The sequence below is a fragment of the Enhydra lutris genome, unplaced genomic scaffold (assembly GCF_002288905.1).
Source record: "Enhydra lutris kenyoni isolate GAN:26980312 unplaced genomic scaffold, ASM228890v2 scaffoldscaffold29, whole genome shotgun sequence".
Classification (NCBI taxonomy): domain Eukaryota; kingdom Metazoa; phylum Chordata; class Mammalia; order Carnivora; family Mustelidae; genus Enhydra; species Enhydra lutris.
Window position 1 is genome coordinate 18,242,475 of NW_019154113.1, and position 22,157 is coordinate 18,264,631.

General features: G+C 44.5%; 1 protein-coding gene across 2 annotated transcripts in view; it reads right to left on the reverse strand.

Annotated features, from left to right (window-relative positions):
- LOC111152707 (IQ motif containing GTPase activating protein 1) overlaps window positions 1-22,157 on the reverse strand; it is a 114,043-nt gene that overhangs the window by 28,187 nt on the left and 63,699 nt on the right. For both annotated transcript variants that reach the window (XM_022511279.1, XM_022511280.1), the window contains 9 exons: window positions 20,909-21,072; window positions 19,995-20,079; window positions 19,128-19,291; window positions 18,768-18,928; window positions 18,266-18,390; window positions 16,116-16,279; window positions 3,980-4,070; window positions 3,620-3,787; window positions 2,717-2,859 (listed from right to left, as the gene is read on the reverse strand). In XM_022511279.1, the coding sequence (XP_022366987.1) occupies window positions 2,717-2,859; window positions 3,620-3,787; window positions 3,980-4,070; window positions 16,116-16,279; window positions 18,266-18,390; window positions 18,768-18,928; window positions 19,128-19,291; window positions 19,995-20,079; window positions 20,909-21,072 (1,265 nt within the window). The remainder of the gene's footprint in view (window positions 1-2,716; window positions 2,860-3,619; window positions 3,788-3,979; window positions 4,071-16,115; window positions 16,280-18,265; window positions 18,391-18,767; window positions 18,929-19,127; window positions 19,292-19,994; window positions 20,080-20,908; window positions 21,073-22,157) is intronic.

The following is a 22,157-nucleotide window of genomic DNA, read 5'->3' on the forward strand; positions in this document are numbered from 1 at the left end:
ACTGGGAGAATAAAATCAGAGACAAGATGAACGATAAGGTTTGGAGAAGAAAATGACTAAGGATTCCATGAAGATCCAAACTGCAGAAGTGGAAAGTGCAGAAGTGGAAAGTGGGAGAATCCAATTTGAGGGCCACTATTTTTTTTAAGGAGGTTAGTGCCTGCACCAAAGTGAAGGAACATCCCTCCCCTGTTTAAAATTCTATTAGGTCTATTTGCAAAACATTAAGTAGGAGCATCTCTGTGGAAGTTAATGAGATAATTGAAGGGGTGTGCGACTCAAAGTTAAAAATCACTGTTAGAAGCAGTGGCCTGGTTCCTTACTGGGGTACGTCAGGCCCTGGAAACTCACCGAGGCCTTTCCTCACATGCCAGTAAACAGGCCCAGGACTGCTCGTCTCCCAGTAAATGGCCCATGCTCTCCCAGGCTCTTTCCCCACACAGTCCCTTCCCCTTCTCCACGCCTGCTAAAATATGATCTGCGCCATCTTTCTCCAGAACAAAATTAACTGCTTCCTCAACGTTCCCTCCACATCACGGTTCTCGGGCACCTGTTTGTCTGCCTCACGCTGCAGGACCTCAGTCCCCTGCTGTCTTCACCGTCATACCGGGAAGAACAGGAACCCAGAGACTGACACATCTTTACATCCCATCACAGAGTTTGAGCGCTTTCCTTAAATTTCCTCACGGTGAAATCATCAGCAAAGACGGTGCAACACTGACCAAGAAGGTGAGAAGAGAACTTCAAGCCCAAGACAGAAACGCATCCCTCTGCTAGGTGTTCTGAATAAGGGACGATCTCACTTTCTGCACATGTAGGCACCGCAGTTTTTCTTCCCAGGATTTGGGAAATGCTGCCCAACAGAAGCAGACGGCCTGTACTGGCCTCTCCTTCTAGGAGTCTCAGTCCACAGGGCACCTGACTCTTGATCTCAAGGTCATGAATTTGAGCCCCGCACGGTACGCGTAGAGATTACTTAAAAAAATTAACTAAAATAAAATTAACCTTTCTAACTATGACCTAGGGGAGCTCCCTGAACATCTCCCCTCCATACCTTTTCCTCTCTTTTAATGTTATTAGACAACTCTGGTTTAATGCGCATGAGCCCAGGACCAAGTAATGTTAAAAGTGCACAACAGCCCATCAAGGACACAAACCCTGCAAACTTAGAGGCTCACTTTAAAAACCAGAAGTGGGCATGAGACAAGTACAGACATGACCAAAATTCAAATCCAAGTTGGTTCAATTCTGAATTACTATTAAGTTCTTGGGCGGGGGGCTTCAAATGAAGTTGGAGGGGGAAAGGAAGAGAATTTTAAAAAGATTCATCGAGGAGGGAAGCCTGCCTGGCTCAGTGGGAAGAGTGTGCACCTCTTGATCTTGGGGTCACGAGTTCGAACCCCACATGGGGTATAGAGATTACTTAATAAACTTAAAAAAAAAATCATTGAGGAGGTGACACTTGAGATAGGTAGAAGTTTGACAGATATACATGGCAGGGAAGGGACACCTCATGACAGTGGGGACCGGTGTTGTCCATGACTGCACCCCCACTGCTTAGATGAGAGCCTGCTACACTCATGGAGGTGGGAGTAACCAATGAATCCATGAGCAACCAGTAAGAATGACCAGCATAAGCAAACACACAGAGGATGGGGGGAAAGCACTTTAAAAGCGGCTATAAAAAAACACTGAGCTTATCTGAAAGCACAGATTATATTCTTTTTTTTTTTTTTTTTTTAAAGATTTTATTTATTTATTTGAGAGAGAGGCAGTGAGAGAGAGCATGAGCGAGGAGAAGGTCAGAGGGAGAAGCAGACTCCCCATGGAGCTGGGAGTCCGATGCGGGACTCGATCCCGAGACTCCGGGATCATGACCTGAGCCGAAGGCAGTCGTCCAACCAACTGAGCCACCCAGGCGTCCCCGCAGATTATATTCTAAAACAGCACAGTCTGGGGGCGCCTGGGTGGCTCAGTGGGTTATAGCCTCTGCCCTTGGCTCAGGTCATGATCCCAGGGTCCTGGGATCGAGCCCCACATCGGGCTCTCTGCTGAGCAGGGAGCCTCCTTCCTCCTCTTTGTCTGCCTACTTGTGATCTCTGTCAAATAAATAAATAAAATCTTAAAATAAATAAATAAATTAAAAAAAAAAAAACAGCACAGCCTGGAGTTTGTGGGACAGTTAGAAAAGACTGGAAAGGTAAATCAGAGATTAATAGTCACTCCATTTCACAAGCAGTTCAAGCAACTTTTCATTTTTCTTTTTTCCTGATCATCCAAGTTTTCTTTAGTGAGCACACAATTTACCAGACTTCATTCTATAGCTCAGATGCTTTACTAATATACGTACTTAGTCATCTCCTCAACTGCTAGGGAAAAAACTAGCCCACACAGTTCATTATATAGCCTTAATTTTAGTCCAGGGCTTCTTTTTTTTTTTTAAAGATTTTATTTGTTTATTTGACAGAGAGAGATCACAAGTAGACAGAGAGGCAGGCAGAGAGAGAGAGAGAGGGAAGCAGGCCGAGAGCCCAATGCGGGACTCGATCCCAGGACCCCGAGATCATGACCTGAGCTGAAGGCAGCGGCTTAACCCACTGAGCCACCCAGGCGCCCTAGTCCAGGGCTTCTAAGCACAGGCCCTGTCCTCCTCACTAGTATTGGCTCTAGAACACGTTCTCTCAGCTTTTTCTCTTTGTGAGGAAATGTGACCTACCTGGATCTCCTCCCGAGAAAGCTGCATGGAATTCTGCACGAAGTCTGGGGGTTCCTCCCATCCTCCTTCCTGGGTCTCCAGGTTGTGGTAGTAATAGTATCCACCTTTCACCCAGTGCTTCACCCACTTGCTGTTATTATCTCCTGACAGAAAATAAAGGATGGATAAAAGAGACCCGGAGCCACATCCCACACTCATGCATCCAACACTGCAGGATTATTCTGGCCCTGGTAACAGTCTAAACAGAACCATTCCAAACCCTGTACCTCGCATCCACAAGAGTAAGGGGCATCCTAAGTCCCTCTAAAATCACAGTTTTATCGTCTCATTTAGCTCAGTCATTTTTATGTTATAAAAAGAGAATATGAAGTCCAATTGTGGACCTGACCTTGACTAACTTTGCTCCTTCTAAATCAGCATCTAAGACCTTCCATGTCAGAAAACCATTCCGATAAAAAGATCTGCAACCATTCAGCCTCTCCAGTTAATAAATAAAAAGGCCATGTAACAGGATGAAAAATCTTATCTTTATTCCCAGATAAACGACTTTTAACTCTTTATGGACTTAGGCGATCAGAACTCTGATTGCCCTATGAAATGTTGCCCTATTAAAGATAAATTGTCAAATACTTGGATCCTTCTTGCTTTTTCAGAAAATTGACCTTTTTAACACAGCTGCTCTCAAAGGGGGTGGGGAGGTGAGAAAATATATATATATATATATATATATATATTTTTTTTTTTTTTTTAAATAGGGATATTATCTCTTTAGGAGCTCTAAAATAAGCCTAAATACTGTGCCTCTATACTAAAGTATATTTCCCTACAGCTGCCTCCACCCCCCATCCCCCCCAGAGTCAAGCTTTTCCTTTCAGGGCACATATTTATGTCCCCAAAACTCACCTGCTGCCAGTTTCTTCTTCTTGGCCTCAGCAAGGTCACTCTGGTAAGTCTCACCACATTCGGGGATGACTCCATACAAGCCGACATCAGGGGAACGAAGGGCACTCAGTGTCATGCCAACATCACCACCGTCCACTGCCTCATTAATGGCATAGATTCCCAGGGCAACTATCCCGGAAGAGAAATGTCACCAGAACAGTTTAGAAAGCGTCTAAAGCCACACACTACTTCACCCACTGTCCGCCTCCTGGCAAACTGCCCCTGCCCACATCCCATCTCTCTACCAAGCTGAACGCTGAAGCAAGAGCACGGCGTTACCCCCACTCGCCATGGGAACAGAAATAAACCACGGATACATACACCTCTGTGCTTCCTGGGTGTCTTTGTTGGACTGCCAGATCCCACCTTGAATTTCATCCAACCACAACACAGCTGACTCGTCCTGGGTTTCCTACGCACCATGAGAAAGCAAAACAACAAATTAGGGTACAAGACATCAAGGGGGCTTTGGGGACTCAATCACATGAAGAAGGAGTTTCAAACACATCAGACACACCAAATAGTCAAATGGAAGAGGCTGGGCATCAACAACCTGGTAGAAGAGTACAAGAGACATGCCTCAGATGCAGCTGACGTGTGTGGGAAGATGAAGACAAATGGTTTGGGAGGTCAAGAGGAGCTAGAAGTGGCAGAAGGACCAACTGGCAAGGGGCCCAGGGACTTCATTAGTATGACAGGGGCCACCCTATGAATATGAACATGTGGTACTTTTTAAAAAGCCCCCTTGGGCAACAACACTGACATTTTCTATGACGACTGTTTTTAAGAGCATCAGACTTTATCACAGGTAAAGCCAGGAGCCATTACAGGCAATCTAACATACCCCGCCCCTTTAGATTCTAAAACTTGAATGTTAAATCAGTTGTGGGAAACTTAAAAACACATTTTCACACAGAAACATAATAAATGGTGATTAGTTTCCTTGGCATGGCCAACAAAGGCCTCACAGGTCCACAGTGTAGTCTGAGTTGAATACTGGGGACACAAATGAAATAGCAGTGTTGGCTTACTTCCCTCTTTCTAAATACGTCTTGGGCTTTTTTTTTTTTTCTCCCAAGAGAGAGACCACATGAGCTGGTGGGGGTGGGGGTGAAGGGGAGAAGGAGAGAGAGAATCTAAAGCAGGCTCCTCACCTAGCACAGAACCCGACATGGGGCTCGATCTCACCACCCTGAAATCATCACCTGAGGCAAAATCAAGAGTCAATGCTTAACTGACCAAAGCGCCCCCAATTATTTTTTTTTTCAGTAGCTTACTGGCAATCATTTGCTCTGAAAGACATTTTTTTTTTTTTTTTTAAGATTTTGAGATCACAAGTAGGCAGAGGCAAAGAGAGAGAGGGAAGCAGGCTCCCCGCTGAGCAGACAGCCCGATGCGGGACTTGATCCCAGGACCCTGAGATCATGACCTGAACTGAAGGCAGAGGCTTAACCCACTGAGCCACCCAGGCGCCCTCTGAAAGGCATTTTAAGTAGAACTGGACTGCCAGAAATAGCCTTCTCTAGTATCTTCCAGTGTCCACGAATCTGGCTACCACTCTCTGATTTGGGCAAGTGGCTTTGGGAGCAGCCCCGGGACTCCGTGCTCTGGGGGCACAGGCAACACGGTCCATACCCTGCCATCCGCCTAGTGTCAGCCTGAGAGTCAGAGATGGAAACCTCTGACACCGACTTAGCTTTCAGGGATCGTACTGAGGTTATAGAAGTTTCAACTATCTCCAGCAGGGTTGTCTGTTCGCTCACGTTTCCAATTCGGTAGATGAAGACGGGAGTCTTCTCCACAAGAGGTGAGGAACCTCAGGTTTTCACACGGCCAGGCTGACAGCGTCATGTTTGAGACGATCCTGGCAGAGCCAACAAAATTAACTGCTTCTCAGGCTCAAGCTAATAGCCATCGGAGTAAATGGCAGATCAAAACCCCACTCTGACTGTCTGGTGTAAATACCATCTGCCAGTGAGACAACGGGGTGGGGGTGGGGGGGCAGGAACCACAACGATGGTGCCAGATGAAGCAGGGTCTGGGCTCCGAGGCCAAGTGGAACTTTTCACCACCCGAAGGAGGCCGACCAGCTGAAGTCGCCAAAGCTCAGAGAAGGCCTCACCTGCCCCCCACATTACTGTGGAGGGAGACACAATGTTTCACTCGGCAGAGCCAAGCCGTCCCCAATTCCTGCCATTTATAAAGCACACTGGTGACAGGAAAGGCCAAAGGCAGGCCACTGACACTGAAAGCAATGATCTACTCCTTTGAAATGCAGTTTGCAAAGAAAGATCATTTAAGCAAACTATGGTAAGTGCTGGGCTTAGAATCCCAAGGGGGCACTGTCCCAATTTTAAGAAAGTGACGGTGGGGAACAAATCACCACAGAGCTGCAGAAGCTCGCACGCTTCTACCGCCCATCCCTGTCTGTTACTGCAAACAGAAAATGGCCACACACGATCCCCCTAAAATCACACAAACAAATTCCGAACAAATTCCGGAAATGCCAAGCAAGAGTTTCAGGGTGACACAGGAGGATGAGGGAGCCACAGCTCTGGGACGGTGTGAACAGGGAGATCCTCAGCGAGAGGGCTGGAGGTGCAGGCTCCAACAGAGGAAGCCTGAAAATCCTCTCACGTAAAAACAGAAGTATTTCCACAGAACCAGGCTCTTTGGGGTTCGCTTTTAAGTTAATTATCCATCAGACAGATACCTCTGAGCAGAATCTGCTACACGCAGAGCCAGGAGGTTTGGCACAGGAAGGCACAGCTTACTAAGAATTCTGCCCATTCAGAGTCGTGCCTTCTCTCTGCCCCAGGCGGACTAGAGCAGAACCATGAATGCACATCCGTGCGTCCTCCCCTAAGAAACAGGGGGCAGAGCTACAGTATGGAAGGCAAGAGAAGAACAGATGCGTGTCGCAGGCGTGTCTGGGAAAAAATGATACAGAAATACTGGGAAAGAAAGGCGACATACATCACCTCATCCCAGGGCAAGGAAAGAACAGGTTCTCTCAGCTCCGATCAGATCCAGTAAGATGACAAAAGCCCCAGATGCCCCTGCATGCTCTAAAGAGATCACCCAAGATTAACACAAATCACTGAGCAGGGAGTTACAAACTCTGGGCTAGGTGTTGTGGAGATTACGGAAATAAAAAAGATTTAAAGTGAAAATGCTGCATAAAATATGCTGAAACACTGCCCCTAACAACGCTAACGCTGAGCCAACTGGCTCCATTTCAGGAGAGGTGAAGAGACAGAAACCAGAAATAAGAGCCAAAAAAGTGGGCAGTGACTATAGGTAAAAGAGGTGGAGAAGCCACAAATTACGGTAAAAGGAAAGGGACAAGGGGCAAAAGAACGGCTATCATACATGTACGTGCACGTGTGTGTGTAAAGCACAGACTTGCACACCTCGAGAGGGCACTTCTTACCCCTTAACACGTCCTTAGAAGTCTCTCCTGTTATATGCAGCATGGTTTGCATGTGTGAGGAAAAATAAAATCCAGGCTGCAGCGGATCATGTGTACATGTATGTAACATATGTAAGAGTTTATCTGTCGTCACACATGCAAACCATGCCACATATAAACTCTGCCACACATGCCATATACACATGTAGACACACACATACATGAACCTGAATCTCTACAACATATGCATCAATTATACACAAGCACTGAACATCCAGAATGCAGCAGAATCGTGTGGCCCGCTGGATTAGGTATAGTAATCCTTCAGTTACGGCACAGAAGCAGTGTGCCAAACAAAAGTATTTCAGTATCCCAACAATTGTGCAACAGTCACACAGGTGCATACCAGCTTATTTTTTTTTTTAAGACTTTATTTATTTGACAGAGAGAGATCACAAGTAGGCAGAGAGGCAGGCAGAGAGAGAGAGAGGAAGAAGCAGGCTCCCTGCCGAACAGAGAGCTCAACGCGGGACTCGATCCCAGAACCCTGAGATCATGACCTAAGCTGAAGGCAGAGGCTTAACCCACTGAGCCACCCAGGCGCCCCCATACCAGCTTATTTTTAGCTACATGCATGTATGTCTGTCTGTGTACACACATACTATAGGGTGGGGGAACAGAACAGAGATTTACCAGTCATTCAGATCTGTAATTATAAAATGGGTTCCTTCAGAATCTCTGATACCCATGGCTTGGCATTCGGATATTACTGACCAATGACTAGTAATTTACTTGTAGCAACTATTCCAACAACACCAAGTTTAAATGAAGAGAAAAGTGACTATTAGTGAAAATAGAGTAAGGACATCTGAAAATCCTCTCCTACATGAAAGAAATAAAATCCTGGCAAAAATCGTCTTTTTCAAAACTTGAAAAATTGACCAAGACTTGCAGCAAACAGAGTTTATTCAAGAAAAAACACTGAATTGGGACAATTCAACAACTGTGAGCTTTGTGGCACTTCAAATGGCTCCACTCCTACCTGTCTCCCACCAAACACACACACACACACACACACACACACACACACACACACACACACACACACACACACACACTCATCCTTCAGAGCCTCATCTGTTTCCAGAGAACCCTAGAAAGCCACAGCAAGGCTATCTTCTTTTGAACTTAGAGTTGCCCAGTACAAACAGTTTTTTCTCCAGGGCCATTTACCAAAAACAGAAAGAGGCACTTGTTTAATATCACAGATGTCTACAGCAGTGGATAAAAATTTAGGCAAACAATAAGTAACCAAAAAGATTTAAAAAAAAAAGTTTGAGAATGAGACGTGCAGAGAGCTTTGAAAAGTCTCTGACATGCTCCTGAGATGGAAATCCAGAAGGCCAGGTGCACGTGCAAGCTGTGCGCATGCTCAGAAAAGATCTGGTAAGGCTGTAAGGGCTCACCTCTGGCTGACCTTGAGGTTCTGTGCAAGCATGAAGCGAGGGCTAAGGCAGAACCGTAAACTGCCTGGCTGAGTACTGAAGGTGTGCCCCAACATGCACACTGGCCCTCTGCAAAGGCTGGAGCTTTACTGATTCTAGGCATTTAAAAATCCTCTGCCTACGGGTGCCTGGGTGGCTCAGTCAGTTAAAGGTCCAACTCCTGGTTTCTGCTCAGGTCATGATCTTGGGATCGTGGGACGGAGCCTCGTGTTGGGCTCCACACTCAGCCAAGAGTCTACTTGTCCCCCTCCCTTTGTCCCTTCTGCTGACCCCACTCACTCACTCACTCTCAAATAAATAAATAAATAAATAAAATCTTTTTCAAAAAATTAAAATATTCTGCATCATCATTAGCTGACCTGTAGCTAATCAAGCAGAGACTTCAGTAGCCACACATGACTTAACAGAATTGAAAGTCACCAAACAAACAACAGTAACAAACACAACAATAAACCCTGAGGAAGGGATAGACTCTTATTTCCAGAGTTACCCAATTATTAAAAGATCCAGTTTTCTTTTCTTTTTTTTTTTTTTTTGTCAGAGAGAGAGGGAGAGAGAGCGAGCGCAGGCAGACAGAATGGCAGGCAGAGGCAGAGGGAGAAGCAGGCTCCCTGCCGAGCAAGGAGCCCGATGCGGGACTCGATCCCAGGAAGCTGGGATCATGACCTGAGCCGAAGGCAGCTGCTTAACCAACTGAGCCAGCCAGGCGTCCCAAAAGATCCAGTTTTCAACAAAAAATTACAAGACATGCAAAGAAACAAGAAAGCATGATTTGACAAAATACAACATCCATTCACGATAAAAACCCATAACAAAGTAGGTTTAGAGGGAATATTCCTCAGCATAATAAAGGCCCTATATAAAGAACCCACAGCTAATATCATGCTCAGTGGTGAAAAACTGAGAATTTCCCCCTAAGGTCAGGAATAAGACAGGGATGTCCATTCTCACCACTGTTATTCTACATAGTACTGGAAGTCCTAGCCACAGCAATCAGACAAGAAACTAAAAGTATCCAAATTGGTAAGGAAGAAGTAAAACTTCCACTATTTGCAGATGACATGATATAGAAAACCCTAAAGACTCCACCCAAAACACTACTAGAACTGATAAATAAATTCAGTAGCATTGTAGGCTACAAGATCAACATACAGAAATTTGTTGCATTTCTATATGTTAATAATGAAGCGGCAGAAAGAGAAACTAAGAAAATAATCACATTTACAATTGCGCCAAAAATAATAAAATATCTGGGAATAATCTTAACCAAGGAGGAGAAAGACCTGAATTCTGAAAACTAAAAAAACAGCGACAAAAGAAACTGAAGATGACACAAACAAATGGAAAGACAGTCCATGCTCATGAATTAGGAGAAAGAAATACTGTTAAAATATCCGTACTACCCAAAGCAACCTACAGATTTAATGCAATTCCCAACAAAATATTGAAAGCATTTTTCACAGACTAATACAATCCTAAAATCTGCATGGAACCACGAAAGACACCGAGTGACCAAAGTAATCTTGAAAAAGAAAAACAAAACTGTAGGTATCACAATCCCAGATTTCAAGTTATACTGCAAAGCTGCTGTAATCAAAACAGCATGGTCCTGGCACAAAAGCAGACACGTAGATCAATGGAACAGAGTATACAGCCCAGAAATAAGCCCACGATTACATGGTCAGTTAATCTTCAACAAAGAAGGCAAGAATATGCAATGGGAAAAAAGTCTCTTCAACAAATGGTGTTGGGAAAACTGGACAGCTACATGCCAAAGAACGAAACTGGACCACTTTCTTACATCATGCAAAAAAAATAAACTCAAAATGGATTAAGGACTTAAACGTGAGGCCTGAAACCATAAAAATCCTAGAAGGGAACCCAGGCAGTAATTTCTGATATTGGCCATTGCAACATTTTTCTGATATGTTTCCTGAGGCAAGGGAAACAAATGTAAAAATAAACTATTGGGACCACATCAAAATAAAAAGCTTCCACACAGCAAGGAAACAATCAACAACACTAAAAGAAATCCTACCGAATGGGAGAAAATATCTGCATATGACATTTCCAATAAGGGGTCAGTATCCAAAATATGTAAAGAACTTACACAACTCGACACCCAAAAAAACAAATAACCCGATTAAAAATGGGCAGAAGACATGAAAAGACATTTCTTCAAAGACACACAGTTGGCTAACAGACCCAGGAATGCCAATGTCACAATCATCAGGGAAATGCAAATCAAAACCATGAGATACCAACCCACACCTGTCAGAATGGCTAAAAAAAACCAAAAAGACAAGAAACAACCAGTGCTGGCAAGGATGTGGAGAAAAAGGAACCCTCCTGCACTGCTGGGAATGCAAACCAGTATAGCCACTGCGGAGAACAGTACGGAGATGCCTCAAAAAGCTAAACCTAGCTCTCTCCTTTTGCCCACCATCATGGTACGTGCAGCTGACTGTTCCTCACCGCATCTTCTCATAAGACTTTCAGGATCAAGCAACTTCCGGCCAAGAAACAAAGGCGGAATCACTCCATTCCCCAGTGGATAAGGATGAAAACCGGTAATAAAATCAGGTACAACTCCAGGGAGGAACTGAAGAACCAGACTGGGCTCATGAGGGATCACACACGAGACGGCGCACACATTTATTCTGCATGAAGAGCACAAACTTGTTTCTTCTCTCTGTGAGCATCGCTACTACCTGAACGATAGACATGTTTTATTGGGGAAATGATTCTTCTGCTACTTGGCTTCAGCAATAGTTGGTTGGTTCAATAACATACACGTGAGACCCCTTGTTTGAGAAAAAAGAATTAATAATAGAACTGCCACAGGCGCCCGGGTGGCTCAGTTCGTTGAGCATCTGCCTTAGGGCTCAGGTCATGATCCCAGGGTCCTGGGACAGAGCCTCATGTTGGGCCCCCTGCTCAGCAGGGAGTGTGCTTCTCCCTCTTCCCCTCTCCCTGCTTGTGTGCTTGCACAAGAGTGCGCGTGCGCGCGCTCTCTCTCTCTCTCTTTCAAATAAATTAATAAAATTAAGAAACAAAGGGGCGCCTGGGTGGCTCAGTGGGTTAAGCCTCTGCCTTCGGCTCAGGTCATGGTCTCAGGGTCCTGGGATAGAGCCCTGCATCAGGCTCTCTGCTCAGCAGGGAGCCTGCTTCCCTGCCTACTTGTGATCTTTCTCTCTCTGTTAAATAAATAAATAAAATATTTTTTTTAAAAATTAAGAAACAAAAACAAACAAACAAAAAAAAACCCAGAACTACCACATGACCCAGTAATCCCACGGTTGGGTATTTACCCAAAGAATACAAAAACACTTATGTGAAAAGATATATGCAGCCTTGTGTTTTCTGCAGCATTATTTACAATAGCCATATTACAGAAGCAGCCCAAGTGCCCATTAACAGATGAATGGGTAAAGGAGATAAGGTAAATGGCATACTACGAAGCCATAAAAAAACAGACTCTTGCATTTGCAATAACATGGATGGGACTAGAGAGTATGATGCTAAGTAAAATAAGCCAGTCAGAGACAAATATCATACGACTTCCCTCATATGTGGAATTTAAGAAACAAAGCAAATGAGCAAAGGGAAAAGGAGAGACAAACCAAAAAACTGGACTCTCAATTATAGAGAATGTGCTGATGGTTACCAGAATGGAGGTGAGTGGGAGAATGGGCGAAACAGGAGATGAGGATTAAAGATCACCACCATGATGAGCACTAAGTAATGCACAGAATTGCTGAATCACTGTCTTGTATACCGGAAACTAATGTAACAGTGTATGTTAATTATACTGGAATTAAAATTTTAAAAAGGAAGAAGAAAAGATAATTCTATGAAACTACCAAAGGCAGGGGGAGGGGGGAAGAAACAGGAAAGCATGGTTCAAACAGGAAAAAAGGGAAACAAAGACTTAATTCAGATATTCTGAATATGCTCAAAGAATTAAAGAAAACCATGTCTAAAGAACTAAAAGGATAAGAACAATATCTCACCAAAGAATAACAATAAAGAGACAGAAATTTATTTAAAAAGAACGAAATGAAATTCTGGAGTCGAAAAGTACAATAACTGCAATGAAAAATTCACTAGAGGGATTTCAGCATGCAAAAGAAAGAATCGGTGAACTTGAAGATAGGTCAACTTAAATTAGTCTGAGGAGTAATCTCCAGTCTGAGGAACAGTAAGAAAAAAGAATGAGGAAAAATGAACCAAACCTCAAAAACCTGTGGACACAATTTATAATACCGATATATGCATAATGGAATTCCCAGAAGGCAATGAGAAAGAGTAGGAAGCATATAGAACACTTGAAGAAAATCTGAACCGACCTATAACAAATACAGACATGGAATTAGTCATCAAAACACATTCTACAAAAACAAAACAAAACAAAACCCAAAACACAAGACCACATGACTTCACCGGTGAATTCTACCAAATGTTTAAAGACAGTCGACACCAACCCTTTAGAAACTCTTCTAAAACCTCCAAGAGGAAGTAATGCTTCCCAGTTCAGTCTATGAGGCCAGTATTACCCTGATACCAAAACCAGACACAAAGATATCACAAGAAAAGAAAACTACAGACCAAATTTAAATTAAGATCTTTTGCTTGCTAAATTTAGAACTCAGATGATTATTTTTAAAACCACTCCCAAAATGGCTAGAGGAACTACGAAGCTAAGGCCTAAAAAAAAGCCAATTCTACCAAATATGCAGTCTACTAAAGCCAAGCCTGGCAGTATGAAGCAAATTTTCCTCTAACCTGCCCCCCTCCCTTCTCCTCCTTTGATGAACTCTCAAAGTTATTTCCCAGCAAAAGGAAATGCTTCAAACTCTAGTCACATCCTCTAAAACTTTAACTGCCAGGACCCAAACAAAAGGAGCAGTCAGGCTTACAGCATGAGTGAGAGCAGGTACAAGTTATACCCTCCAACGACTCTCTCCTTTTTCAGAGGTTGCCTTTTTTTTAGCAAACCAGATCTAGGTTATTCACCCAAAGCCCACACCTCTGTCCATCAGACCTAAGATTCCTTCCAGACTTACATGGTAGCAAAAACAAACGCCGCCACCATTGGCCTCCCCAAAACTACTACAGCCAGGCCCCAAGTTAGAGATTCTGAATCAGCAGGAACAGAGTTAAAGCTTAGGAATCTGTATTTTAAAAATGACTTTTCAAGTGTTTTAACAATCAGCCAAGTTTGAGAGGCTCTGATCCAAATGATCCCAAATTAATATCCAAGACAGAGAACTCCATTTACAACTTCCCTACAGCCAACTGCTTCTCACCCAAGTAAATGAAATCAGTTGATCCCTTTTTCTAAGTTTCCTGACTACACAACAGGAGCTGTGTTTCAACATTCAGCACAATCATGTGCCTCTTAAATGAAACCTTGTACTTGCCACATTTACATGATTAGGACATGGTAATGCCAACTACTCTCCTGACAATGGAATCAAAGGGGACTTATCAACACTATAGTAATACCCACACTCTTCTGTCCCAACCCAAACTTACAGAGCCTGCATAGGTGTGATTATACAAAAGCTCCAATAACACAGAAGCCCTGGTCTGTTTTTCTACCTTTGATTTTCCAGAAAGAATCTGACCCCCTAAATTAAGAATTTCTTTTAGAGGGGCACCGGGCTGGCCCTGTCAGTAGAGCAACTCTTGATCTCAGGGTTGTGAGTTTAAGCCCCACCCCGGGTGTAGAAGTTACATAAATTTTTTTTAAAAAATTAAAAAAAAAAAAAAAAAAGAATTTCATTTATTTCTTCTGCTTGATACCAGAACCTCATTGTAGGGAGCCTCTAAGTCAGAAAAGAAAGGTATCGTCCTTCCAACAACGAATTGTTATTAGTTAGGAAGAACCTAAAAGGAGATCAACCACAATTAGAAAAACAGAATTATGCCTTAACCATGGAACAAATATCTGAGGGTCTACTACATACAAAGCAACTTCCTACTCAGCAACATGATAAAAGGAGGTATAAATCTTGTCCATTTCCTCAACAAACTAGCTGAGAGGTAAGACAAACTTTTTAAATGATATGTTTGTGTTATAATCGGCTACAAAAGTCTCTATGTTCATAGGAGCATTGCTCCTAATAGCTATAAAACAGAAACAACCCATGTCCATCAACTGATGAATGGATAAAAGGTGCTAAAGCCACACAATGGAATATAATTTGACCATAAAAAGAAATGATGTACTACCAGTACACGCTAAAATTGGATAAACCACACTAAGTGAAAGAAGCCAGTCACAAAGGACCACATGTTAATGATTCCATGTCCGTGAAATGTCCAGAATAGGCCAATCCACAGACGGAGGTAGACTTCTGGTTGCCTTGAGCTGGAGAGATTGAGGGAAAATGAGAAGTGACTTATGAGAGCCAGGTTTCCTTTTGGGGTGATAAAAGTGTTCTAAAGTTGATTGCAGCGGTGGTCGCACAATTCTGTGATGACTGAACACCATGGAAATGTACACTCTGAAATGGTGAGATCTAGGCTATGTGAATTATATCTCAATAAAGTTATCATAAAAACATGACATTATCTGCTAAAGCTTAACACACGTGCATTCCCTATGGCACATACGTTCTACTCCTAAATGTACACCTAATAAAAATGATAAATGTATTTACCAAGAGACATGTACTAAAATATTCAAAGAAGCATCATTTGTAATAGCCAAAAAGTGGGAAACAATTCAAAATTTCCAATAACAGAATCTAGAACCACCGAGGGGAATGGGACCCAACAATAAGAATGAACAAACTATTGCTTCTTGCAACCACACAGATGAATTTCACTAATACTATTTTGGGCAGAAGAAACCAGAAGCAAAAGAGTACATAATGAATGGACTCATATACCGTTCTAATACCGTTTTAAAACGGGCAAAAATTCAACTGTGGTGTTAAAAATCAGGATGGTGGTTCCCAGCAGGTGGGGCAGTAGGAGATGGACAAAGGCAGAATGGGATGCTGCACACTGTTCTGTTAAGTTTTTCCCAGGTATGCTCAACTTTCGAAAATTGTTATACAACTGCATACTTACATAACTTACACTTTTGGATCTTACACTTTGACACAGAACTTACTTAACGAGACACAAGAAGGGGGGCACCTGGGTGTCTCAATTGGTTTAGCATCTGTCTGACTCTTGATTTCAGCTCAGGTCATGATCTCAGGGTTGTGAGGTCAAGACCCAAGTCAAGATCCACACTGGGCATGAAGCCTGTTTAAGATTCTCTTTCTCCCTCTCCCTCTGTCCCTCCTACCCCTTCCCTCTCTTAAAAAAAGAGAAAGAGATAGGGATGTGTTTACAACAAAAACAACAGAGAACCACACACACACACACACACACACACACAAAGTCGAAACATGTACTGTCACATCTCATATTCCTCCAGTGCTCTGAATCTAAAGGTGTCCAGGAAATAGCCCTACCTTTATCTTGGTTCCCAGAGGGAGGAAGTTCTCTGAACACAAAGGGACAACTTCACTCCACTCACCTGGGCTTTCTCTCTCTTGGCTCTGATCAGTGTGTCTTGGTAATGCTGGGCCACCTCTGCAAGGACGCCCTCAAGTTTGGCCGCAGGAATCTGCAGGGCCTGCAGAGTCTTTTGGGCGTCACCTTCATCCAGGGCTTCGTTAATTAAACCAATGGCTAAAATCCCTAAATATGAAGGGACAAAGGTTATTTTTTTAATTAAGAAATGATATAAACACATCAATTTTTAAACATGCTAAGTAATCAGAAATCTACCCAAGCGCTATCATGACTCAAATTACAATTTGCCACCTGTAATATTGAGCAGCATTTAAATTTTTAAAAATTTTTGGTTTGTTTCATTTAAAATAAACTCCCTGGTATCCGTAGTCCCATTGAAACCTCAAGTCTGTTTTATTTTTAATTGCTCTAACATGAAAAAGAATTTTGACAAAACTGGCTTTAATAGTATAGCTTTCAAGTATGATTGAAACCATTTCTGATTCACAAAATGTTAGCATTCAAGGGCTCGTAAAAAGTCCCTGATTCAACATCTTTAAGAAAAGACTAGGCTCAGAGATTTCTTCCTCGAAATTCCACTTTGTTTTTTTTTTGTTTTTTTTTTTAAATTAAACAGCTTTTTTTTTTTTTTAAGATTTTATTTATTTGACAGACAAAGATCACAAGCAGGCAGAGAGAGAGAGAGAGAGAGAGAGAAGGAGGCAGGCTTCCCACTGAGCAGAGAGCCCGATGTGGGGCTCGATCCCAGGACCCTGGGATCATGACCCGAGCCGAAGGCAGAGGCTTTAACCCACTGAGCCACCCAGGCGCCCCGAAATTCCACTTTGAATAAGTGGACAGCGGATCCCACCCCAGGGCTCCCCAACCCTAAGGCAAGGCTCTTCTCACCAATCAATGCACTGTTTTTCAGAGGAAAACAAATTAAAACTAGAAATGTTCACTCCTCAGGTATCTCGGGCAGCTGTGCTACTTCTGTAAAGATTCTGTGGTATAATAAAAACTCAGTTGACCTTTGACCTCAGTTACTGGGAAGGTGCCACTAACCCCATTAGAATTTCCCAAATGAGGGTGTCTGGGTGGCTGTGTTGGTTACTCGACTGCCTTTGGCTCAGGTCATGCTCCTGTGGTTCTGGGATTGAGTCAGCATTGGACTCCCTGCTCAGCGAGGAGTCTGCTTCTCTTACCTCTCCCCTATCTCGTACTCTCTCGATCTCTCTCTCTCAAATAAATAAAATCTTAAAAAAAAAAAAATTCCTAAATGACTGGATTATGTATAATTATCTGTTATTCCCACCCCGGCTTCTAGGACCACCCCAGAGTTTAGGCTAAAGAGGTGGCCTCCCCTCCTCCCACTCATAGCCTCAGCATGGGGGCTGGTCATGCTAGAAAGACCAAGCATGTGATCAGAATACGGGGGCTTTGAGCCCCTTGATATTGTGGTATCAGCCCAGCTTTCCTATCTCGAGAGAGGGGGTGGGGTGGACTGGAAATGGAGTTTAATTACGTGGCCACTGATCAATCCTTCACAATCATCCTTGAAAACCTCTGCCTGGCCAAAGTTCAGGAGAGCTTCCCTCACTGTGATTCACATCCCGAAGACGCTGCCTGGGACACAGAAGCTTGGCATTTGGGTCCCCGCTATATTTGGGATCACTACTGGTCTCCTCTTTTGGCCAGTCCTGATTTGTATCCTTACTTAAAAAACTATAATCATAAATATAGCACTTTCTTGAGTTCTCTAAGTCATTCCAGCACATGACTGGACCTGAGGTGGGGTTGCTGAGGGAAGCTCTGAATTTACAGCCAGTGGCTCAGAAGTGTGGTGACCTGGGAACGCCTCAGAGCCCGGGCTGGTGACTGAAACGAGAGGAGTCTTAGGGAAGACCGAGCCCTACGCCCACGCGGGATGACCCAAGGCGGGGTGGTGAGTGTCAGAACTACCTGTTATGAAACATTTAAAAATAACAGATCACGCTCAAGTCACTCCTGAGAGTTTTAGTTCTGGTTACATACCACCTGACTGGAGCGGTTGCCTGACGTTTTGGAAACAATGTGCAACCTTAGCTGGAGCGGCGTTTAGAAGCAGCTCACAGAACCCCACCACCTGGCACGGGTTCATTCTCTGAGGGGATGGGTGGGCCCGTTACTCACGCTCGTGCTCCTCCTGCACCACCAGATTCACATGGTCCACGCAAGCCTGGATGTCATTCCATGTAATAAACGCAGTGTTTTCTGCATGTGCCTGTGTTTTTAGTTTCATCAGCTCATCCAGATACCTGCCCCGCCCCCCAACAAAAAAAGCGATTAAGCACAATGTAAGAAAAGGGACCTTTAGGATTGTCAGGGGTGACAGGAATGAGAAGACTGGAGACACAGCATCCAAGGACCAAAGACAGCTAAGGTGCTCTGACAGCCTCACATATCTTGGGGGGCAGCTTTGAGACTGGGGAGTTACCTTCAACAAAACGAGAAAATGCAAAGATAGCACTTTTTCTTTTAAGGTTGTGCTTATTTTTTTAGTAACCTCTACACACAATGTGGGACTCAAACTCACAACCCCAAAGTTCTGAGAGAGAGAGCTGACCCCCAACACACAGAGTACAGACAGAGTAACGGTGTCCCACGGATTCCATCTACCGCCCTGGGCACCCACCTCTGACAGTTTTCTTCTTCAATATTGGTAAGGCCTGTCACAGAACTGCTCAGCTGTTTCCACACTGTGTTCATGTCCCCTGACTCCAGCGCCCTGTTGATTAGGGCCACCGAGGACAGCATTTCCACAGCGACAGAGAGCTCGGGGTGGGTGAGGCTATGCTGTACAGAGAAGGGGAGGGGAAAAGGGTGAGGACAGACAGTCTTGGATATAGAGGGAGGTCAGAGGTTCAATTAAGCCGTAAGAAGTCTAAGTTTCTGGTTTAAAAAAAAAAAAAAGCTCTGCCAAGTACACTGAGAAGTGGGGATTAAGTTCACCTCCACTCCGCTCCGCGCTCCGACACAGGCGGGGCTGACTTACCTCAGGACTCTGCTGCTGCAGGGTAGCCAGCTCTTTCTGATAAAGATCAGCAGCAAAGGGGTACACCTGGGGCAGCTGGGCCTCGGGATTGGTGAGCTCCAGGACGGTCTTCTCGGCAACACCCTTCTGGATGGCAGCGTTGATGGCTGCCACGGCTGCCAGCCCTGCGCAGAGAACGGGCCAGAAATGCAGCTGGCTTGGGAAGGCCCGAGGGGAAGGAGACGCAGTTCTCATAGGACAGAGTTATATTCTGCGGATGAACTGTGAACTGTGATGTTTGAAGTGGAACTTTCATCTTTAAAAAGACAGCCTCCCCCTTTGTGTGCAGGGCAACTGTCCGCTATGCTAACCACGTCCTAATGAAGCGGTTTCCACTCCAATTCGTCCTGCACATCTTTCTAAAACATCTCTTCCATCCCGGGCAGCCTGCAGACTCAAGTACCAGCTTCTCAAGCTGCCATTCAAAGGTTTCCACAATCTTTCCAAGCCTTTGTCTTACACAGCTCGGGCCCAGCTATCTACAAAGATCTTATTCTAACCACTGCTGCCTCAACACATCTTTCACCGTCCGCATCTCTGCTCACACTTCCCTTTCCTCTCTGCCCACATTGGGAACGTCCTTCTCTCTCTTCCACCGCCCAGAAGGTACCCACCAAGCCCTGAAGTGTCGTCTCCTCCAGTGCTCAAGTGCTTGCTAGCCGAAGTGAGCCCATACGGACTCGGGCTCTACTCTGAGAACTAGAGGAGCCCTCCTGCCAGAGGCACCCTGTACCCGATTATGGCTGGCAGGCTTGGAGTGACGGGAGCTGGCCTCAGACGCCCCAGGGGCCTAAGCCCCACTCAGGGCCGCAGGGAGGGGACCCGTACTTCTCTGATACTGTTGGGCAGCACCGTTCGCAGCGTCCACGCCACCCTGGAGCTCCTCCTTCTGCAGGGGATCGGCCTGGCCACCCTGAGAAAAGCAAAGAACATTTACGTGAAGATTCTCATGCCTCTGCCTCCAGGCCTTACGGTGGTATCTTCACAGCAGTCACAGGGGCGAAGAACCACGGCACTAAGTGACAGCATCAGGCTCCGTGCGGAGAAAGTGGCAGTCCTCCTGAGAGCCAAAGCCCCGCCAGATCTGGGGTAGAGTGACTTTTCAGACACCAGCACATTAAAAAAAAAAAAACAGTCTGTGAGAGGCATCAAAATATTGACACAAGAGGTTTTATAGACTCAATAGCACATTAATGCTACTTACTCTGGCTGGTATATGCTGGGAGTCTGCAAAATGTACACTTGCTTGTCCCCATTCAGACAAAAAAGGAAGCCACTCACATTTGTCCTACAAACCCCACTGAGTACAATTCCACAGTCCACTCTTCCTGCACGTTAAGCATTTCCCAGTGCTGGCCGGAGGAAACTAGTGATGTGTGCTTTCTTTTAAGTAGAAATCCCCAAAGTCAGAAAGTAAAAGAGACTCAGGTTTTCCCCACGGCTTTTAGTTGGGGGACAAGCAGCATGTTTCCAGTGAAGGGGTGGTTAGGTTCGGAGGGAGGTACTACCTGTTTAAGAGAGCTTACAACTGGAAAAGCGAAAGAGAGCTAAAGACAGTGTGTTTTTTACCTGAGGATATTTTAAAAACCTTCATCTGTATGCAGGGAAAAAAGTCATACTAAAAACCATAGGTTATATTCTAACTACAGGGGGAAAAGGCCCCATCAAAATCTTTAAAGGACAGCACATGAGTCACATGGCTGTGCATGAACGCCTGTGGCTTCGGCCCGCCCGACTTTTACCTGTCTCTTCTGCTCTCTGTCGCTCAGGAGCTGCTTGAGGTACCAGTCCCCATTCTGCTGCTGTAGCCCTCGAAGGCCCAGAGCTGGAGACTGCAGGGCCTTGAACAAGGCCAGTGCCACGCCCTGCTCCAAAGCCAGGTCCACGTTTGCTAAGGCAGAAGACGCTGAGGAGGGGAAAAGGCCAGTTTATGAGAACACTATGTGAGCATCACAGCCTAAAATACTCTTCCTTCCCCAAAACCAATCTCAATTTCAGATGAGGGAAATATAGTTCAGATGGCCTTTGTTCTGGAATATCACAGAAGCACAAGATCTTGGGACTGGAAGAGAACCTTAAAGTCACCAGGTCCAGGGGTCCCCAGTAAGGCTGTTCGTCAGTTAATGGATTCCTGGACACACCTCAGGCCTACTAAAGAGCTTCCAGATGCAGACACCTTGGCACCCATATGGGCAGCAACAGAAGAGGCACCAACCCAAACCAATGCATGTCTAAATGCTCTCTAAACACCAAGTTGTTATTAGATGAAACTCCTGAATAGGAGAAGGCTTCTCCCACAGCAATGTACTACATCTTCGGGCAATCTTCCTTAAAAACAAAACAAAACAAACTGAAAGCTTTCACCCTAGTGCTGACGCTTAAATACATCCAGTCCCTCTTTCCCTCTGACAGTCCAGCCGAGACTAAAGAGCCTTCATTCCTTCTTAACAGCATCAGTCTGAATCCCTTCACTACTCCACTACCTCCTGAACACACCAGGACAGTGAGTGCCCAGACAGCAGGGGCGGTCTGACCCCGGGGAATGGTAGCGGCTGTCTACACCCTCTTGAATTCTCTACTTCGAGAGGATCGTGGTCACGAGAGGTCTTTAACATCTGGCAGTGAAAACCTAGGAGTTCCTTAATCTGAAAACAATAAAGACACATTCCTCACTGTGTTGTTAAGATTAAACGAAATCACATACATGAAAGCACTTTGTATTTTGTAAAATCAACAAGGTCTTAGGTTGGCAGTCAGAGTAAGGTATTTTCTGACTTCAAAAATAACAGCCACTGGGAAGTGATCATTACTGTATTATTTTCAGTTTCCCCATTTTTAGAAGAAAACAGAGTTCTCCCACCATGCTCCACCCAAGGATCTGATTTTATCTCCGAAGTAGCAAAACAAATCAATAATAATATACTAAAAATCAAAATATCTGGAGCATAGCAGCACTTAAAAATTTTAAATGTTTCAATGTTAGTAAAAACA